General features: G+C 32.8%; 2 protein-coding genes and 1 long non-coding RNA gene across 3 annotated transcripts; 1 reads left to right on the plus strand and 2 right to left on the minus strand.

Moving 5' to 3' along the window:
• Positions 1–349: 349 nt before the first annotated feature.
• LOC126716895 (F-box protein PP2-B15-like) lies at positions 350–2,452 on the plus strand. The gene is made up of 3 exons (XM_050417940.1): positions 350–714; positions 1,247–1,365; positions 1,710–2,452. Exons 1-3 carry the CDS (start codon positions 454–456, stop codon positions 2,167–2,169), a joined length of 840 nt encoding a protein of 279 aa, XP_050273897.1. The 5' UTR covers positions 350–453; the 3' UTR covers positions 2,170–2,452.
• Positions 2,453–10,996: 8,544 nt separating this feature from the next.
• LOC126716896 (ribonuclease S-7-like) lies at positions 10,997–12,536 on the minus strand. Its single transcript, XM_050417941.1, has 3 exons — positions 12,150–12,536; positions 11,662–11,869; positions 10,997–11,552 (listed from the first exon to the last, which is right to left on the minus strand). Exons 1-3 carry the CDS (start codon positions 12,492–12,494, stop codon positions 11,323–11,325), a joined length of 783 nt encoding a protein of 260 aa, XP_050273898.1. The 5' UTR covers positions 12,495–12,536; the 3' UTR covers positions 10,997–11,322.
• A 3,378-nt stretch (positions 12,537–15,914) lies between these two features.
• Positions 15,915–19,635, minus strand: LOC126716898 (uncharacterized). Its single transcript, XR_007652327.1, has 2 exons — positions 17,953–19,635; positions 15,915–16,163 (listed from the first exon to the last, which is right to left on the minus strand). It is a non-coding gene; the product is annotated as an uncharacterized LOC126716898 (long non-coding RNA).
• Positions 19,636–21,392: the final 1,757 nt, after the last annotated feature.

Consider the following 21,392-nt stretch of genomic DNA (forward strand, 5'->3'; position numbering starts at 1 on the left):
AAAAAAAAAAAAAAAAAAAAAAAAAAAAAATCCTCAACGGCTAATCTAAATATTGCTAATTAGTGATTAGTGACACCAATTAAGTTCATGTTAAATACATGGTCTAAAAGTGGCTAATTAGTGATTAATTACCACCACTAAGTTGTGTTAAACACAACTAAGTTATGTTTGACATTTAGAATGTGAAAATTATAAATCTAGTAGACACGGCTGAAACTTTTTTTTTTTCAATGAATGTGTACAACACGTTTGAAACTTGGACCAAAAAGAATATCAACTTGAAGCTTTTGTGAAAATATATATAATAAATGCATCATCCAAAAACACACATAAGCTAGCAAATTTAAGAGCAAGAAACCTGAGACAAGGACATTGCTTTTGATTCTTAACTTTGGCTGGTTTTGCATATATACATCTTTGCAAGTAGTTTTTAAGATTGTTATCTCAAACTCAATGGGAGGATTAATTGACATGTTGCCAGGAGATTGTGTATCCAAAATTCTATCTTTCACCTCTCCAACAGACGCATACAGATCTTCAATGGTGTCATCCATGTTTCATTCTGCAGCGGAGTCCGATGTTGTTTGGGAGATGTTCTTGCCAACTGATTATAAGGATGTTGTGTCAAGGCTGATCGCTCCTTTGACATTTACTACGAAGAAGGAGCTTTTTGTCTGTCTTTGCAATCTTGCTCTCATAGATGGTGGTAGAAAGGTAGGTTTAAAATGATATGCAAACTCACCTTTAAACATTTCTCACACATTAAATATTGACACGTTAGGTAAATAAGTTTTATTTTATTTTATTTTTTTTTGAGAATGAGGTAAATAAGTTACTTGATAGAATTAGTTCTCATGAGTATATTCTATTAATTAAACTCTATTGACGTTTCTAAAAAAAAAAAAAAACCTATCGATAAAAAATAATATCTTGTTCTTGTGGTAAAAAAGTCATAATTATTACAAATTATTTGATTTAAAAAAAAAGATTAATATATATATATAGCAAACTTATAATCTATTTTATAATTAATTATTATGAATTATTCCAAAAATATGTTTGAAATAACTTATTGGTTAATTAGCTTATTTATTGAATCTAATTTTAAGTTAACCTTTATATATATATATATATATATATATATAGAGAGAGAGAGAGAGAGAGAGAGAGGTTGACATAAAAATAGATTCAACATCACATGACATAATTAATTTTTATTTTTTGTTTTATATTCCCAATAACGCAGAGCTTCAAGTTAGAGAAATTATCTGGCAAAATATCATATATGCTGTCAGCAAGAGAACTTTCCATAACATGGGGCAATGATCCAATGCAATGGAGCTGGAAATCAATACCTCAATCAAGGTTACTTTTCTCATGTTCTTTAAAATTGCCTACCATTTGATAGTATAAGTGTATGATATATATCGTTCTATGGCTATGGTAACAACAATTTTTTTTCTTTACTTATTAAAGTGACAAATTTCAATTGAAACATCTTATGGTTCACATGTGCCCAAAACAGTAAATGTGCCCGTGACTAACACTACTTATATTATGCCCAATTTATATATAATAGAGTACATCGATAGTATGAATTTTTTTGTGTCATCATTAGACTTATTAATTGTTTTATATGGTTAGACAAAGAAAAAGAGAGGAAAATGAACTAACCAAAGCTTTCAACTTTTCCAAATTTTCTTCCATAGGTTCTCAGAAGTTGCTAAGCTTAGAACAACAAGTTGGTTAGAAATTCGTGGCAAAATCAATACTCAAATTTTATCATCAAACACAAGATATGGTGCTTATCTTATAATGAAAATTTCTAATCGTGCATATGGGCTCGATTCAATACCGTCTGAAGTGTCAATTGAGGTGGGCAACAAAGTATGTAATGGCATGGCTTATCTACGTCATGAAGATGGAATGCAGCAACAAATGGAGTACATGTTTTATAGGAACCGCATAGAAGTGTTGAGAAAGAGAGTGATAGAGGGCACTCAACGAACCTTAAATGAAAGAGAGGATGGGTGGTTGGAAATTGAGTTGGGAGAATTTTTTAGTGGTGAAGCTAACGAAGAGGTGAAGATGAGTTTGATGGAGGTTAAGGGTTATCAATTAAAAGGAGGACTCGTCATTGAAGGAATTGAAGTAAGGCCTAGACATTAATGAAGGAATGTATGCGTTAAACTGAGAGACAAAAAGAGTACAGGAAAGATGATACTAAACAAAAGAAAAAAAAATAAAGGTTTTTGCTTTTCCCAATTTATGTGTGTATACTAGATTTGATTGATTCTTTCATTTGTTTTATGTTTTAAAGTGCAAATTTATATAAGGTGAAGGAAGATAGTAGGAAATAAAGGATTTTAATGGTAGAAATTACATAGTACAAGCCACATTGTATAAGGTCTCTTACTAATTAAATTTCCACTCCCCTTGACGTTGTATTAGCTTCTGGTCCATTTCCCTTAAAAGGGATATGGTATCTCATAGAATTTCTTCCTTATTTAAATGTTATAGATTTATTTGATTTAATTGGTTACTTCAAAAGTGTCTATTTCTTTCAAACTTGAATCAAGATGTGTAAATTTAGCGAAAGGAACCAATAAAAACTTGTCATGTGTTTTTTTTTTTCAATTTTAAATTTTGGTTATTTTATAAGGAAAGTTATATAAATACATGACAAGTTGTGATTGGTGAAATATAAAATAAAACACAAAAAATAGTACAAAAGATTTGTATTCTAAGCAAGCACTCTATTTTAAATAAGCGTGCAAATATTATTGATGAGGAACAAGGTACAACAAGCCACCAAGAGGGTTTGATCATACTAGAAGACTGAAATTAACATATTTACCAGCACCAACTAACACCGAAGGATAATAAATACCAAACATCAATCCACACACACCAAATACTAAACCAGCACATAATCTTAAGAGTTACATTTACGTAGTAGGCTTATTATGTAATAGTACTTCTTAGGGAGGCCGTACAAATATACGGTCCAAAAGATTTGACGACGCTTACTAAACTTCCACTCCCATTGTTGACCATATATTAGTTTATGGGATCTATTGTCGAGGAAGGAAGATAGATCCCCCAACTGTTCTTACAATTCTTTGGCAAAGTAGGACGACCAAGAGAACAATTAAGTAGGACCCATTCTAGATTCCAATAATCTGTTATGTTGGCACAGAAGCGTATCTCGAACAAGTTAGATATCTTCAATCATAAATAGAAATTACAAGAAGTTAGGAACAAAGTCTCTCTATAAATAAAAAAAAAGATGTATACAACTTTTACTTTTCTGGGCAAGCATTGGAAACGGGTCAAGTTGCTGCACCATATCAACAGTGAGTGCCAAGTAGTCATTTTGACTTCGGAAGAAGCAAGAGCCATGCTTGTTATATTCAGTTTCCCAAAACCCTTGATTGTTATTTACGCTCGTTGTTAGGTTGAGCCAGTATAAATTCAAAGCTCGCACGAGCCATGGGTCTTGTAGTAGCTGGAAAAAAATGCGCAATATTAAAAAGATATTAATAAAAGTTTAAAACCTAACCTAATGTAAAACCCCATTTTTGCTCTTGCTAATACCAACTTGCTCAGGCGAACTCTAGGATGAGCAATAAAACTATGATGTATTGGGTTTGAGTAGTCATACATGCATTTACTCCCTTGGGGTTATTGAACTGGGAGAATTTAACAACCTCTTGAATTACCTAACGTGTATTTGGGGAAAACTCCTTGCCGAGGGCCTATGCGACAAAGTCCTAGTGCCAATAAAAAAAAACAAAAAAAAAACGAACTTGCCAAATCATAATATTACGAAGTGTTGAATAGAGGTTACCACACACACAATTAAATCGCATGAATCCAAAAAAAAATCAGTAAAACCCAAACCCACGTCGTTCTCCTAAAGAACAGCAGAGCCGGGAAGCCGCCAGAAACCCACACCAGTCTTTTAGCGAAAGGCCATGCAACTTTTCAATTTTCAGTTCTCACGAGTTTCACACTTTCACTTGGACTTGGGAGTGTCACGTGAGTGTAGACAAATAACACAGCCTTCTTCAGCAGGGGCTACAAAAGAGAAAAAAAAAAAAGCATAGTCTTCTGCCTTCAATCTCACAGACATGCATGTAACATTGAGTTGTCATTATCAGGTGGCGGGGCGGCTAGGTTATATACTGAACACCAAAACACCATGATAGTATAGTATGACATTGTTTGTAACATAGAGTTGAATCACAACTCACAGCAACCATACAGAACCAAACCAAACCTAACCAAATTGATGTCCGTTGGGGCAACCATTTATCGTTCCATATGTCAAGATTCTGCCCATTCCCGACCTGCCACCAATGACCTTGCCGAACAATTGACTAAGCTGCTAAAATACTCTTCAAAGCATACGAAGGGTGGTTACCCAGTTCAGTTGAAAGATAGTCCCCGTTAGGAAAATATCGTGCCTTGAAGACCTTGTGAACTAAAGAATTGGTATTCGTTTGGAACCACCAACCTTACTTGGCCAAAAGAGGAAGATTGAATGCCTTTATATCCTTGAAAACCCAATCCTCTTTCATCTTTAGATAAACACATTTTTTCCCAACTTAGATAAACCATTTTATTTTTTTCATTAGCTTGACCCCATCAAAAATTGCGAATCATACTTGTCATCTCATCACACAGGGTGTTGGGAAGCTTGAAAACGCTTACAGTATAAGTCGGAACAACCTGAGTAATAGTTTTGATTAATATCTCTTTACCAGCATTATATAGCAATTTTTCTTTTCAACCTAACAGTTTATTAAAAAAAAAAGTAAAAAATGATGAAATTTTAAGATTAATAAAAATGGGGAATTAAATTTTCAAATATTGACAGTTTTCACACCCACACAATAATAATCCCTAGTGACTAGACTGAAATTAACCAACGGATGAAAACTACCAAACTTCCACACACCAAATACGTACTAAACCAACATATATATATATATATATATATATATATATCTTAAGAGTGACAGCTTATTTTTGTATATATTTTTAAGAGCTATTTGTGACCTTTTATTTCAGCTTATTATTATTATTATTATTTATTCAACATTTCAATATTTCAGCTCATTAGTTTTCTTTGTTAGCTAACTTGTTACTTTATTGTTATTTGAACGTAGTGGTTGATTTAATGGAAAAAACTTCATGTTGCACTCACATTAAAATAATTTTCAATGTATTTTTGCAGTGTTTGTATGACACATTATATATGTGCACTAGTTTTTTTCCCTTTAACTTTATACAAACTTTAAAACAGTATCTTTTAGTATTGGAACAGAGGTATAATCCTCAAAATGATGCTTTAAGCCCAATTAAGAAATTAAGAAAACAGGATGCGGCATATCAAAGAACATGACAAGCCACAGTTCCACACTCAGTTTTTCTGTCAAAGTTCAAACTGCCCATGTAGAGTTCGACTCAGTGTTTTATTAACATAAATCCAAAGTTTCAAGTGTAAGTTGTTGCCCATAACCATTATTATATAGAAAATGAAAAGACTCCAGTTCCATGCTTGTTGATGCTGCATCCGGAAGCAAATAATAATTTGGTAAAGAAGAGAGACCTATTAATTAAAGATCTAAATTTGTACTCAAATTAAGAATGGCAAACTGCTAGGTTCAAGCATTTGGATCTGCTTCCATATTAATAATGTGGATTTTTTGAGTTGAGGCAAAAAACTAGAGTATTCAGCTAGTTTTACAGTTTGTATCTCTGGTTTTTAGTCTTTGAAGTTGAGTTATAACATTATTCTCTAGTCTATGAACCATGTTAAATTAAGAATGAATATATAGCAGCAGTACAATGATAGCCAGTAACCATACTGAAAAGATATGTAAACACAACTCCAATTACAATATCAACAATTTTCCAGCATAATTGCAGTTTAGATTTTCCCTGACTTGGCCTACAATTTAGCTGTTCCTGTACTTGTTAGAAGAAAAACACTAGGAAGGAAGATTGCAAAATATAAAAGTGACGTTGGATTTGGAAGATGAGCAAATTGGCTTTACATTTGATTACAGATGAGTGTGGCATATAACAATTGCACTGTCCAAACAAAATCTCTCTTTCTGTGTCTCTCTCCACCCCACTCCCTCCCCCAACACACACACAAAGGTAATGTCTAAAAGCAAAGTTGTGGGGGCACAAAAAATTTGTGCAGCGAGTTTCTTCACCTACATTGCAAAGGAAAAATATTCCACAAACCATATGGTAAACCGTACGTACATCGGTACATGACTTGATGACTATTGGAACAGTGAATTTGATTACTGCAATTAGGAAGATAATGTAAAATCTGAAGTGTCTGTAACAACTAGGCCAAGGAAAGGTTATATTTTTGTTACATCATAAAGGCAAATAAGAGACAGAAAACAAGATGCCATTGCCCACAAGATGACAATTCTGCTGGAAGCCACTTGAATGGATACTGCTACTGCTACATGGAAATGAAAATGTCCAAATCTATGTAAGAAGGCAAAAGATATCTAATTTGAAATGGAAATGTGTAAATGCAGTTTTTCTTTTTAGATTGTCTTAATGCAGACTCTGATTACATGGCTGGATGATGGAGGCCCACTGTTAATACGTTGAGCCTAATTGATAGTATTAGTTAGAACTTATTTAATTTAGGGATTTAATTTTATTTTCTTTTAATAAACTATCACTACCCCAAAAATTTAGCTATACTTATCCAAACATCTATTGCTTAATTTGGTGTGCAAAGATGATAAACGGAATCTATTACAGCCCCCACAGGAGTATAGTAGCTAATTAGCAAATAAACTTAAATAACGATTCGTGCTTTAATAATGATTTCTTGATTATCAACGTGTATATATATATATATATATTGGTGATTTTGTCATTTTTTTAGACTAATTTAATACTTAACACAAATTAGGACTTTGAAGGGTTTCCGTTCTCCAATATGTCCTAAAATTTTTGGTGATTTTGTCATTTTTTTAGACTAATTTAATACTTAACACAAATTAGGACTTTGAAGGGTTTCCTAAGGTTCTCCAATATGTCCTAAAATTTCTTTTAAAGTTCTTGTATATGATAGTCCCGAACATATCTTCGTCCATAGAGAAAATAGTGGACGAGAGTAACTCCAAGATTCATCCAACTGGTAATAACCGACATGCGAGGACGAGTTCATCCACCCTCAATTATTGATGAAGCGTTACAAAACAATGATGAACCTCCATACCGTTGGAGAAATATCTCACCATTAACACCCTACAGAGGTGTTACTAAAACGGGAATGAAGCCACAATTAAGGTAGCACCAAACAGCTAGGAAGAAACACCTATATATATAAGCCAACTGATAAGGCCTGACAAAAGGTACACACAAAAAACAAACTCTAGTCCACACACTAATATTCTAATATTTCTCATTTGAGCAAGTCTAACTTTAGCATTGGAGGCTTTGTGGCAGGCACCACACCAATGACCCACATTTCTCCCTTTCGCCATCAATTTTCTCAAGATCAGGTTGCCTGTGGACAACTCCACTTAGTTGGATGATCATCTTGATTGACGATTCGAGCATCATCCTGTGGACGACTCCACTCTAGACGATCATCTTGACTGACGATTCGAGCATCATTAGTATATAAACTAGTGAATCAGTGAAAATTTCTTTGAGACACATTTTTTTCTATTTCTTGGGGAAATGGAGGCTTCCTTTCTTTGTCAAAAATAAAATTAACCCCCACAACATGCAAGAAATTAAATCATTATTTTTTTATTAAATAGTCAAATGTTATTGATACGAAACAAAGTACAAAGGACACCAACTTAAAAAGGATCAAGAGGGGGGATCCTCTACAAACAGTGCTTAACTATATCAAACAACAGCAAACCACAAGACTGAAATTACAGAACCAGCACCAACTAACCCACAGATAATAACTGCCAAACTTTCTCACACCAAATACAAAACCAGCACATCTTAATTATAACAGCATTAGACAGCAGGCCGCATATACTATACACGGTCCAATAGCCCTCATGATTTGTCTAGTGGTGCAAGTGTTAGCGTTATGAGGGACAATGCCTTTTGCAAAAAAAGGGAAGTCCAATTTTAGCTATCTTCAACCGTAAATCGAAATTACAAAAAGTTAGAAACAGAGTCTCGATATAAAATAAAAATATATACAACCTTTTCGTGTAAGCATTCGAATCGGATTAATTCGAAAATTCTTCACTATCGTGATAGTGCGCTTGAAGTAGCTATTTTGACTTGGGGAGACGCAAGAGCCATGATCACTTTCCCAAAACCCTTCATTATTTTTTGTGCTTGCTAGGTCCAGCCAATTCTCACATTCAAATACACCAAAAAAGTATACACCCTGCCATTCACATGTAGGTAAGAAATAGTATCTCATGTGCTAGGTATATGAAACTATTGTCTCGCGAATAAGTGGGTTCTACACAGGCGCATGAGACTATTAATGTCTCACTAATAAGTGAGTCCCACACAACGTGCATAAACTATTTTTCCATGTAGGTAGAGCTAGTGTTGTACTTGTAGTTGTATGAGGGTTAAGAAGAGTTTTTTTTTTTTTTTTTGGGGGGGGGTGGTGGGGATAATCAGGCTAAAAAAGAAGTGTTTTGTTTATACTTTAGATCTGCAAAACATCATCATGGATATAGTGTCACAACATTTTTACAACACATTTATTTTCAATTGTGGTTGGTCACAATTTCATATTTTATTATTTTATTTTTACTTATGAAAAATGGACACCTCAATAATTGCGAAAATATTGTAAAATTTGTTGTTTCAGTATAACAATATATATGCGGGTTCTTATGAATATTTAAAAGAAAAAAAAAAGTACAAACGGAAGACTGAAAAAAAAAGAAAAAAAAGAAAAAGAAAAAAAAGAAAAAAAAAGGGCACTGTAGCAATAGTGTCACTTGAACAAACCAAAGTGGCACTGTAGCAACTGTTCAAAACTTGAAAAAAAAAAATCAATAAACCAAATGTGTACTGTAGGGGCATTGCCACTTTTTATATAGCTAATAGAAGTTCTTTCTTTCCTTTTGTGCACATGCCTAGAACTTGATTTTTTTTTTTTTTTTTTTGTTATTGAATCTCTTTTAGAGAAAAATCATTGATATTTACTGAGACCTTGAACACTTATAAGTTACTATTTTGGGGGCACTGGATCGTTATCACGAGCTTAACTCAAAATTTTGGGTGGCATGCAAGAGTAAGTGATTGAGACTTGTTTTAGAGAGTTAAAATTGAGTTCTTACATGAGAGGGCATAAATTAGGTTCTCTATAAGAATATTTTGGGCGATTTCCCCATTTTTTTAAGACTAAATTAATACTTAACACAAATTAGGATTTTTTTTAAGAGTTCCATAAGGTTCTCCTAATGGCCTGTTTGGAAGTTAAAAAAAGGAGGGGGAGTAGAGTAAAGGGAGGGAGAGTAATTCAATTACCTTATTTGGAAGTTTTTTAAGGAAGGAGGGGGAGGGGTTTGGAAGGGTTTTAACTACCTCTAACTTCTTATTTTTAATTCCCCAAAATTGGAGAGATTTGGAGGGAGAGTAGAGTAGATAATTTATTGACCAAATGAATTCTCTAATTTACTCTTCTAAATTAACAAAATTACAAACCAATTATATAAATAATCTTTGTTTGTTTCCTGAGAAAATTAAACACTAACGTAATGATTTGTTTGGTTGCCAAGAAAATGATTAAAGATACAGTAAAATTCAAATTATCTCTTCCCTAACTGAGTCCAGATTCAAATAACCGCACACATCGAGATAAAATTTCAGAGCTCATAATCAAATTAATTCATTCAGTGAAAACTCAAATTATTCAAAATTTTGAAAGAAGAGGAGGTACTCGAGTAATGAAGGAAAGAGGAGACGACGGTGGATGAGGCGGAGGAGAAGAGCATCAACGAGGTGTGAAGGCAGGTGCTCTAAACTCTGCCTCTGTACGCCATTTCTCCACGCTCTCTCGGTTCTCGCACGCCGCTACAATGCCCATCAGAATTGATGGATCGTAGTGCTTGAACACGTTAGGGAAATGAAGGCGGCAAACTCGGTCAGGGAAATGAAGCCGTCGTGGTCGGAGTCAAGCTTGTCCATGACACAGTGGAGCTCGTCCTCGTCAGAGAAGGAGGAGCCGAGGGAGCTGAAGACGGTGCCAAGCTTCCTATATGAAGCTTCTGGAAAATTTTCCATTAATAAAGAAAATTTATTTTTATTATAATTTTTTTTTGAGGTAATAAAAATTATTTTATAATAGTTAGTAGTAGTTTTATACTTTTATTAGTGGTACTTGATGGAATGAGAATATTGATTAAATAATTATTTAATTTAACAAATTAATATCAATGTTACAAGTTCATTTTCAAATAAGGGTAAATTTGTCTTTTTGAATCATTTCCTCTTATTTCCATTTTAATTTTTAAGACATCCAAACAAGAAGAAGAGCTAATTACTCATTTCCCCCTTTCTAATTTTAAAAACATCCAAACAAGGGGAAGAATAACCATTATCCTCTACTCTCCTCCCTCCCTGAACTTCCAAACAGGCCATAAGTGTCGATTTCTCTAAAGTTTGTATCTACCGTTTTCCTATATAATTTAGTAAATGTAGCTCTAGGGGCATAAAGGCTTTTGATTAAAAAAAAAAAAATATATATATATATATATATATATTATAGAGACTTCCTTTTAATTTTTCTAGTGAATTTCAGAACTCTTTTTATTTTTAATCCCTTTAAGGATCTACGAATTTATTCATGATTGAGACACGTGTTCTATTTCTCGAGGGAAACCGAGGCTTTCTTGGTTTCTCCCCAGCTATGTCAATGGTAAATAAGCTCAACCCCACAGCATAGCTATGTCAACGGCAAAATAAGGTTAACCCCACAGCATTCCAGGAATTAAAGATTTTAAAAAAATTAATAATGAAAAACTCAAGGCAAATATTATTGATGAGAAGCAAATCAAAAGTACGAAAAGAGTACAACCAGAGACACCAACAAATTAAACAAAGGAGCAAGAGGACTGATGTTGCAGAATGACATTGGCCACTGCACGACCAAGTACGAACAATCATAAGCCACTGTTTTGCCTTCGGTTACAGATACATTATTCATAATAAGAAGACACCAACAATTAAACAAAGGAGCAAGAGGACTGCATCAACTAACAGCAATAACTTCCAAATTTCCACTGGCATTGTTGACCTTATACTAGTTTAGGGTCCATGCCGAGGACGATGTGGCTAAGGAAGTTTGATTTTGACCTTCCCATACCCACACTTAATATTGTTTGGCGTTAACTTACTATCACTGCAATTATACAGAAATTTGGATTTGTCGAAACAGAAGTATATCCGGAACAATCGATTACTTCCATTTCTTTGGTAGCATTCCAGCTTCGGGATGAATCCAGTGGCTTTAATAATCTTTTGTTGGAGATCCTTATACAAATGAGATGTACCAGGGCAAATGCCTGTTTCGAAAAAGGGATTGAAAAATCCAAGTTAGCTTTCTTCAATGATAAAAATTACAAAAAGTTATGGATAAAGTCTCTATATAATATAAAACTATAGTATACTAACCTTCACTTTCAAGCTTTGGAGTCAGCCCTGGAATTTGATCCACCATCCAAGCAGTTGATTCGAAATACTGCTCTTGTGTTGGGAAGAAGCAAGAGCCATGCTTTTCAAATTCCTGTTTCCAATAGTTATAATTTGGTTTATTTATTATTAGGTTCGGCCAAAAATCATTCAACTTGTGCACGAGATGTCCATCTTCGTAGTGTTCCAGCTGCACACAAAAAAAAGGACAATATTAATAAAGGCTAAACCACGTAAATAATAATAACAAAAATGACTTTTATATGTTTACGTTGTAGATGCATAAAAAGTAATATATTTATAAAAAGTGTACAATATTTACTACTTTTTGTAAATATATACCACATTAATTATTTTTTGTGTTTCTATAATCTAAAGAAGAATTTCTCTAACAAATTACAAAATAATGAATGTATGAAGATAACAAAAACATGCATGATTGTTGAAATGATTTGACAAACATATTATACCTTTGGAAAGTTAAAGGGAGCAGTATTTTTAGCTCCTTTGCAATCAATGAGTCCACCACTAGTATTTTGCGGCCATAGACCGTGCACAATGAATCGGTCAGGTATCTGCGGCCAACATGAAACTGTGCCGCTGGTGCAGAATGATTTTGGCCACCGAAAGACCAAGTAAAAATAATCAAAATGCTTCAATTTGCTGTTGATTACAGTTTCAGCATTCATATTTTCTTTATAAGGCAGCTGAGTATTGTTGTATATAATACTCTCAGTTTGATAAGCCCTGCCATGGCTGTGGACCGCCCACATCACCAAAACCAAAAAAAAAACATGAAACACTGTCATTTTCATGCTTTCTAAAACGACACTAGACCACAAAACCCTGCGAGTTCAACCATGCATGCATATGTGGGTTTATATAGAAATTTGAAGAACGTTAATTTGGTTACGTTTTTGCCCTTTTCATTTATAATAGATTGTATATTCACCGGCCCTTTAATTATCTCTAATATATGTGTGTGTATATATATCAATATATGTCAATATGTGTATGCAGTGGCAACTTCAGGAATTTTTCTTAGAGTGTTCCTGAGTGGGCTTGCCCTGTTACAATTTTTTCTTTTTTAGATTTTAGTTCAAATTTATTTTTTTTTAGCTTTTTTTTTTTTTGCTTGAAAGCAATGTTATGAATACCATTTTGGACCCTATTTCGGTTTGTTTTGTGGAATGGAATATTTTGGTACCAATCTATTTCAATGTACCGTTTCAGAGTGTTTCGAGGTTTCTAAAAAAAATTAAAAATAATATATATTTATATTTTCTTATACAACATAAAATTATTGATCCAAATAAGTAATCCTCAAATAAAACAAATCATTTAGTTTTTCTTTTTTGACACTCAAATCATTTTGTTATTACATAACAATTACTATTTTAGAATATTAAAACATAAATATGTAATTAAATAATGAAAAACAACAACTAAAAATAGTACAATAAAAGTGTATATATGTATATCAAGTATCAACCCACTGCAAAACTGCTTAACATTGTTTTTTTATTTATTTATTTTTTTTGTCTTTTATAATGTGTATTCACTTACTTTTTAAGGGACCACATACCACAACCCCAATTCAATGCCACGGCCCCATCCACCCCCACACTAAGAGACAAGAACCGATCAGCAATTTCAACAAAATTACATATTTTTATATTTATATACACTTACACAAACAGTAAAAAGTTAATCAATTTATATTGTCAAAAAGTAGACAGACAGTAAAAAGCTAAGCAATTTATATGGTCAAAAAAAGACAAAAGCAGAAAAGTTAAGCAATTTATATTGTCAAAATATAAGTCTAAACACACAAGTTAGACACTCAGACTATGAGAGAGAGAGAGAGAGAGAGAGAGAGAGAGAGAGAGAGAGAGAGAGAGAGAGAGAGAGAGAGAGAGAGAGAGAGAGGGAAAACCGGAAAAGGAAAGAGAACTGAAATACCGTCGCCGATCTCACTTATGCCGTTGTTGATCTTCATGTAATGATCAAGCTAACGGTCCAGAACTGTCAGGCCAAGGTGTCCGTGGTGCCCTCCGCCGCCGCACTAGTCATCAAGGCGCTGAAGGAGTCGGAGCGCGACTAGAAGAAGACGAAGAACATCAAGCACAATGATAACATCTCGCTCGACGATGTCATCGAGATCGCTAAGGTGATGAAGCCTAGGTCTATGGCGAAGGATTTTTTATTTTTTTTTGATAAGTATGGCGAAGGATCTTAGTGGACTGTGAAGGAGATTCTAGAGCTTAGGGTTTGCTTTAGCCTTTATTGGGGTTTGGTTTTTTTTTTTTTTTTTTTTTTTTTTTTTTTTTTTTTTTTCGAGAATCCGTGGGTTTGCTACTGTTGGGCTTGCCGTAGGCTTGATGTTGGTTGGGTTTGCCATCCGTTTTTTTTTTTTAGAATCTGTGGGCTTGCCGTTTGATCTGTTACAATTTTTTTTTTTAGATTTTAGTTCAAAAATATTTTTTTTTGGGCTTTTTATTTTCCCTTGAAAGTAAAACAAATAATTTTTTATTTTTTAATTGGAGAGTGTTCCTAATTTTTTTTTTTTTTTTTTTTAAGGATGAACAAATAAAAAAAATTAATTATTATATATAATTTTTTTTTTTCCAGATCAAGGTGTTCCTGGGTACACCTTGACCATAAAGTAGCGTCGCCACTGTGTGTATGGTTTTAGTTTCTCATGCATACAATAATATGTAAAGTACACATTAATTTTATGTAGACTTTCAACTCCCAAAATACAATCATGCTGTACATTATATTAAGAACACATCATAGCGAATTAAACGTCCCCATAAGGTACTTGTTTTTGGGGCGTTTAATCGTTGTCACATGCTTAACTCAAACTTTTGGATTTGGGGCATGATAGTCCGAGTGATCTATCTATTAATTGTAAATCATTGATTTAGGGAAAAAAAACATAGAATATAATTCTTAATTTTATTATTTTTATACTTTTTTTTTTTAATTTTCAGAAGTTTCTAGAATAAGGCTTGTTCTATATATATAATTTGATAGTTGAGTTGGAGAGTTTTTAACTTTAGATGTCTGTATTGGAAATAACAAAAGTGTAGTTTTGTTACAAAGCTCTTGACTATTAATTTGATATTTTATATTATGAAAAACATATCAACAATAAATGAGAAAAAAAAAACTAAAAAATATGCTAGGATTGATTAGAAGCCTAGCTTTTTATTTAGCATCCACTTGGTTTAGAGAATAGAAAGTACAGAGTGATTAAAAGTGCATTGATTTTTTTTTTTTTTTTTGAGTACTATTGATTTTTTCTTATTTGTATTTGGTAGAGGGGATGAAAATATAAAAGAATAGAAAAAGTTATTTGAATAAATGTACTAAAAAAAAAAAAGTCATTTCAAACTATGTGAACTGTAAACGACCCTTAATGCACAACATTTGTATGAGAAAAATTTTGTTGAGGACAAAGCAATTACTAATCAATAATCACCGTATTGAGATTCAATATATAAAATATCTTCGGCTAAATAGTGAAGAATTATCAAGGACACCACATATATAAATATAAATATAAATATATATATATATATATATATATATATATACGAACTACGAGTAAGATAATAATGTAATAGGAAGTCAAATTAAAAGGTAATAATAACATTTTCACATGTTTAAGAACATATGATATGCCCTGTGTAGAACCGTACCATACGATGACTTTTTATTTTCAAATTACAAATAGTTAAGAGGTTAGTATCTTTTAAAATTTTAAGCAAATACTTGTATCTAGGTTAAAATCCTTCCCCTCTCAACTATAGATGTTTATTTTAAGAAAAATGGTAAATTACATATTTAATCTCTATGTTTTACACCATATTTAAATTTGGTCCTTACCTTTCAATTGTGTTAATTCAGTTCTTAACCTTCTGGGAACAGCTTATTTAGCTAAAACTGAAATTTTTTATACTGAAAGTACTGTAGATAATGCTAAAAGTTAACTGAAATAGTACAGTGTGACCCATAAAGAATATTAAAAAGTGCAATAGAACCTATAAATAATAGCAGAAATAAGGTAAATAGTAAAAAAAACTGCTCAATATAAGCTTATCCTAAACACAACATAAATTGACACAATTAAAAGGTTACACACCAAATTAAAATATAATATTAAGGATATGGACTAAATACATAATTTACCCTAAGAAAAAAAAATTGACATAAAAATACTTGGTTAATAATTATCAATAATAATTTTCGCGTGCGAATAAAACCACCAAATTTTTTAGACTTTTCAATTTTACAACAATGAATGAAACCACCAAATTTCTAAGCGAGATAATCACATATGTATGCATGTACATTTCAACTGCCACCAAATGAGATTTAATCTAATTCACATTGAAATTAAAGATGTACAGTTTTGAGTTGACACCCTCCATGTTTGTGGCTTCGTGCCAAATAATCGAATCAAGTTAATCCAATCGCTGTCATCAAAAAAAAAAAAAAGGTTAATCCAATCGCCATATCGTTCATAGTAAAACTAAAAACTACCAAAAAAAAAAAAAAAAAACACTAAAAATCTGAACTTCCTTGTCTGTAGTGTGTGACGCAAGGAAGTATGTCACTGCAAGTAATTTCGATCAGCTTATAATAGAATTAATACAGCTTACTAATCACTTTATTAATTGAAAATTAGATTAAAAAAAATCTAAATAGACAAACTTAATCAGTAGATTTAAACAAATCTCTTTCATGGTGTCAATGTAAAAAATCTTTTTCTTCTATAAAAAAAAAAAAGAAAAAGAAAAAAAAGAAGTTCATAAATCTTGCATTTGCGACCATAGTTTTGGCTTCTTCTCTTCGTAATATCTCTCATCTTGTATGAGTCACACTTGATCGAGCAAATTGTGTTTTGTGGCTTGCTCACTTCCTCTCTTTTCTTAAAAGTCATAATTTGATGGATATTGGCAATGGAATAAAATTGATGCACATCAGAATGTGAGATAGTGTTAAATATCAAAATACTAACAAGTTTTCATATCAATTGATGTAAGACGAGAAGCGTGAAAGAGTTAGATCTCGTTCTAGCTTAACAAAATCCTTAAATTCACAAGATGTTCTTCAAATCTATAACGAAAACTTTGGAATCTACCAAAAAAAGAGAAAAAACTCTCTAAAATTTTATGAATGAAATTTTGAACTTAATTTTGGTTTTACATATTGCAGGCATATCTTTGAGGAGTGGTGGGCCCTAAAAAGAACTAATAAGAATTTACAACATTACTCTAATAATATAAGCCGATCAAATATGGAATACAAATAAAAAATAACAACTATTTTTTGTGAAGAAAATGGAAGCCGCTTTTTAAATTTTATTTTGTTGAGAAACAATTAAGGAAATGAAGTTACTTAAGTGCTTCAAAGAGAACAATTCAATATGTATTAAACCTACCCAACAAACAAGCCAATGCACTCTCACTCACACACTCATTCACTCACTCACACACACACCACTCTCAAACAAACAAGCCAATGCTTCTCTCAGGGAAAAATAAAAGTCAGTACAAAGAAATGAGCTGGTGTTTTTATGCTTTTAGATTTTTTTTGAACAATTTTAAAATTTTGCGAGGGCTTAATCTGTATTGAATTTTTTTTTTTTTTTTTAAAATCTTAGGGGTGTTTGGTACACCCACTCAAAAAAAAAAAAAAACACATGTTTTTAAATAATATTATACATATTTCCACGCACTTTTTCGCCCACACGTATTCTCACACATGTTTTCAAACAACAAAACATATGATTTTAAGTCCATGTATCAAATACTCTCTTAAGATCAGAAACAACAAATTTCGCCCAAACGTATTCTCACACATGTTTTCAAACAACAAAACATATAATTTGAAGTCCATGTATCAAATACCCCCTTAAGGTCAGAAACAACAAATAATTTTAAATATCAAATATTATTTTGTTACTACCATTAATGAAGATTTTGAAAGGCTAGGAGGGTCATGGCTCCAACATAGCTTCACCAGTGCAAAACACCATGATTCCACAAGCCTAGTTAGTAAATATGCGTATCTTGTACATGTAATTCACTTTTAAGATACACTAGGTGAGCCGATCATGATTAATATCCGATTGGCATTTTGAGGACCAATTCAAATTGTGACCATGAACAAGAAGTGACAAGGAATGGATGGCAAAGGCAGCGATGCTCATATTGACAACGAAGTAGTTCTAAATCTTGGCGCATATGAATTTGCAATTACCTTTCATCAATTCGGTCATTCTTTAATAGCTCTGTGACTCCTCGTGGTGGTGAGGTGATAGAATGTGTATTTCAATTGGTATATAGTTGGGTGTGGATGAACTTTGCTTTCCAAATTGGTTGGAGGAAAAGTACGGTCCTTATAATTAATTAGTCATTATTACGTGACTCTGCAATCCGTATATATCATCATTTTTCTAACTACCCACTCTCTCTCACAAGTCTCAAGTCTCAACCACACCAATTAATGACGGCTCAACAAATTGCGAGACCATCGCATTAAACGCTCATAGACCCACAAAAATATGGGTCTTGAAAGTTCAAATCTATACCAGGATCCTCTGGCACAGACCAAGACTTAACACTGGTCAGACACAGTATTATTGGAGGGAGTGGGACCCTATGAGATCTGATGGATTTTACTAATGTGAACCTATGATCATTATCTGATGGATTTTTAAGAGCACAATTAATTTTTATTTTTGAAAAAAAGCTTTCTCGAAAATTGAAAAAAAAATTGACTATTTGTAATTTTCAAAAAAATATTTTTAAAAATAAAAAACTTAATATGTAGTTTTGGGACATACATTAACCGGATCTTCGTCTGATTAGCTCCATAGAAACGGTTGTTCCTTAAACTTTTGAAGAACTCAATAAGGACCTCAAATTTCTTGTGTTATTGTGTCACGTGTGTGATAGTGGATTTAGGTAAAGGAGCTGTTCTTTCTTGATAATCCACTAATATTATGTGATCTACAAAATGCTTGTACACTATACTCATATTTCTTTCTTGGCCTTTATGGGTTTATTCCCTCCACTAATATTGAATTTTATGGTATATATATATTTTTTTCTATATATATATATATGAGTAAATTATAAAAAACTCTCTGTAATTTGAGAAAATACCAAACACATTTAAAAGTTAAAAAAATTGAGCAATTTGTTCCTTGGTTACTAACACCGTTTGTGCACCATTTATTAAATTTTTTTTTTCCCTTTTCTTCTTCTCTCCCTTCACGACAGAAAATTTCTTTTCTCTGTCTCAACCTCCAACAACACACTAGCAAAAATCACAAAAAAAAAAAATCCCTTTCAAACTAATAGAAACCCAAAAAAAAAAAAAAGAGCAAAAATCCAAGCCAAACAACTCACCTAAATCTCTCTGTAAATTCCCAATGAAATCTTTTAAAAATCCCAACAGAAACCCCAAAAAACTAGCAAAAATCTCAGCCAAACGACATAGAAAATCAAACCCCGACTATCATCAACCTCATAAGAGAAAACAGAAAAAACACACCATATCACAAGATCGGCTTCATCGTCGATCTTCATAGTCTCCTGACACTACCCAAATCCGAAATCCAAAGGCCAGCCACAATCCACGACGCTGCCACAAAAAGGATGAGAGAGTCTGTTGAAGGCAAGATCCAGATCAAAGCACCGCCACCATCACCATGTGGGTTCCGATCTGACAAAACTCCGATAAACGGCGTTGATGGCGTCGAACCTGCGGTGGAATCGGGAAGTCCTTTGTGTGGTGGTATTGCCGGTGACCAAACTCATGGGTTTCACCGGTTAGAGAGAGCTCTAAGAGAGAACTCAGAAGAGCGTTTAAGAGAGGTTGATCCAAACCCACGTTTGCGTTTTTTTTTCTCCTTTTTATAAAGACCAGCGCTGGTAGGGATGGCCATGGGTAGGGTATGGGTAGGGTATACCCATACCCAACCCAATTAATTTATCCATAGATATCCAATTACCTTACCCAATTAGTATCCATACCCAATTGTTACCTAGTTTGTTTACCCATGGATATCCATACCCTATCCAAACCCAATTTTTATAAAATCACCAAATATGCTCAAAAATCACTAAAAAGACCAAAATATTCTCAAAATCTCTAAAATGAGCCAAATACCCATGAAACCTCTAAAATGGCCAAAATACTCCTGATTCTCTAAAATCACCAATTATGCTCAAAAACCACTAAAATGACCAAAATATCTCAAAATCTCTAAAATGAGCAAAATACCCATTAAATCTCTAAAATGACCAATATACCCCCAAAATTACCAAATATGCTCAAAAACTACTTAAAATTACCAAAATACCCCCTAAATCTAAAAAAATGACAAAATACCCCCGAAACCTAAAAAATGACTAAATACCCACGAAACCTAAAAATGTCCAAAATACCCCCGAAACCCAAAAATTATCAAAAATACCCCCTAAACCTAAAAAATGACCGAAATACCCCCGAAACCTAAAATTTGACTGAAATAGCCCAGAAACTTAAAAATTACCAAAATACCCCCGAAACCTAAAAAATGACCGAAATAACTCCTAAACCTAAAAAATGACTGAAATATCCCCGAAACCTAAAAACTTACTAAAACACCGCTGAAACTTGAAAATTACCAAAATACCCTTGAAACCTAAAAATTGACCGAAATACTCCGTAAACCTGAAAAATGACCAAAATACCCCCGAAATCTATAAAATGACAAAAATGCCCCTAAAACCTATAAAATGTCTAAAATACCCTCAAACCTATAAAATGACCAAAATAAGCCCTAAACTTGTAAAATGATCAAATATGCCCAAAACCTCTAAAATGACCAAAAATAACCCCAAACCTCTAAAATTACCAAAAATACCCCGAAACCTATAAATCGACCAAAATAGCCCTAAACCTCTAAAACAACCAAATACCCCCAGAAAATATCTAAAATGACCAAAACACCCTTGAAAACTTTAAAGTGACTAAAGTACCCCTTAACCTATAAATGACCAAAATACATTTGTAACCTTTTAAATTACGAAAATAGAGGTTTGGGGTATTTTGGATGTTTCAAGGGTATTTTTGTCAAGATTAAAGGTTTTAAGAATATTTCAGTCATTTTTTAGGTTTTGAGGGAATTATGGTAATTTTTTTTGTTTCGGGGTTATTTTGGTCATTTTTTTAGATTCTAAGGGCATTTCAGTCATTTTTTAGATTACGGGGGAATTTTTTTTTCATTTTTTAGGTTTTAGGGGTATTTCGGTAATTTTTATATTTTGGGGCTATTTTGTTAATTTTATAGATTTCGGAGGTATTTTGGTAATTTCAAGGTTTCAGGGGTAATTTTTTATGTTTCAGGGGTATTTTGGTCATTTTTTAGGTTTTGGGGGTATTTTGGTTATTCTTTAAGCTTTGGGGGTATTTCAGTTATTTTTTAGGTTTTGGGATCTTTTGGTCATTTTTTAGGTTTCGAAGTTATTTCAGTCATTTTTTAGGGTTGGGTGTATTTTTATCATCTTATAGGTTTTAGGGGCATTTTTGTCATTTTATAGGTTTCGGGGTATTTTGGTAATTTTATAGGTCTCAAGAGTATTTCGGTCATTTTTTAGATTTAGGGGGGTATTTCAGTAATTTTTTTTATGTTTCGAGGGTATTTGGTC

Source organism: Quercus robur, chromosome 3 (genome assembly GCF_932294415.1).
Source record: "Quercus robur chromosome 3, dhQueRobu3.1, whole genome shotgun sequence".
NCBI lineage: Eukaryota > Viridiplantae > Streptophyta > Magnoliopsida > Fagales > Fagaceae > Quercus > Quercus robur.

Excerpts from the sequence above, each read along its gene's own strand:
- LOC126716895 (XM_050417940.1), top strand. The coding sequence starts at position 454 with ATGGGAGGATTAATTGACATGTTGCCAGGAGATTGTGTATCCAAAATT. Across the intron at positions 715-1,246 it reads TCATAGATGGTGGTAGAAAG|AGCTTCAAGTTAGAGAAATT; the intron begins GTAGGTTTAAAA and ends CCAATAACGCAG. Across the intron at positions 1,366-1,709 it reads AAATCAATACCTCAATCAAG|GTTCTCAGAAGTTGCTAAGC; the intron begins GTTACTTTTCTC and ends TTTCTTCCATAG.
- LOC126716896 (XM_050417941.1), bottom strand. The coding sequence starts at position 12,494 with ATGAAAATGACAGTGTTTCATGTTTTTTTTTTGGTTTTGGTGATGTGG. Across the intron at positions 11,870-12,149 it reads CTCCCTTTAACTTTCCAAAG|CTGGAACACTACGAAGATGG; the intron begins GTATAATATGTT and ends TTTTGTGTGCAG. Across the intron at positions 11,553-11,661 it reads TCCAAAGCTTGAAAGTGAAG|GCATTTGCCCTGGTACATCT; the intron begins GTTAGTATACTA and ends TTTTCGAAACAG.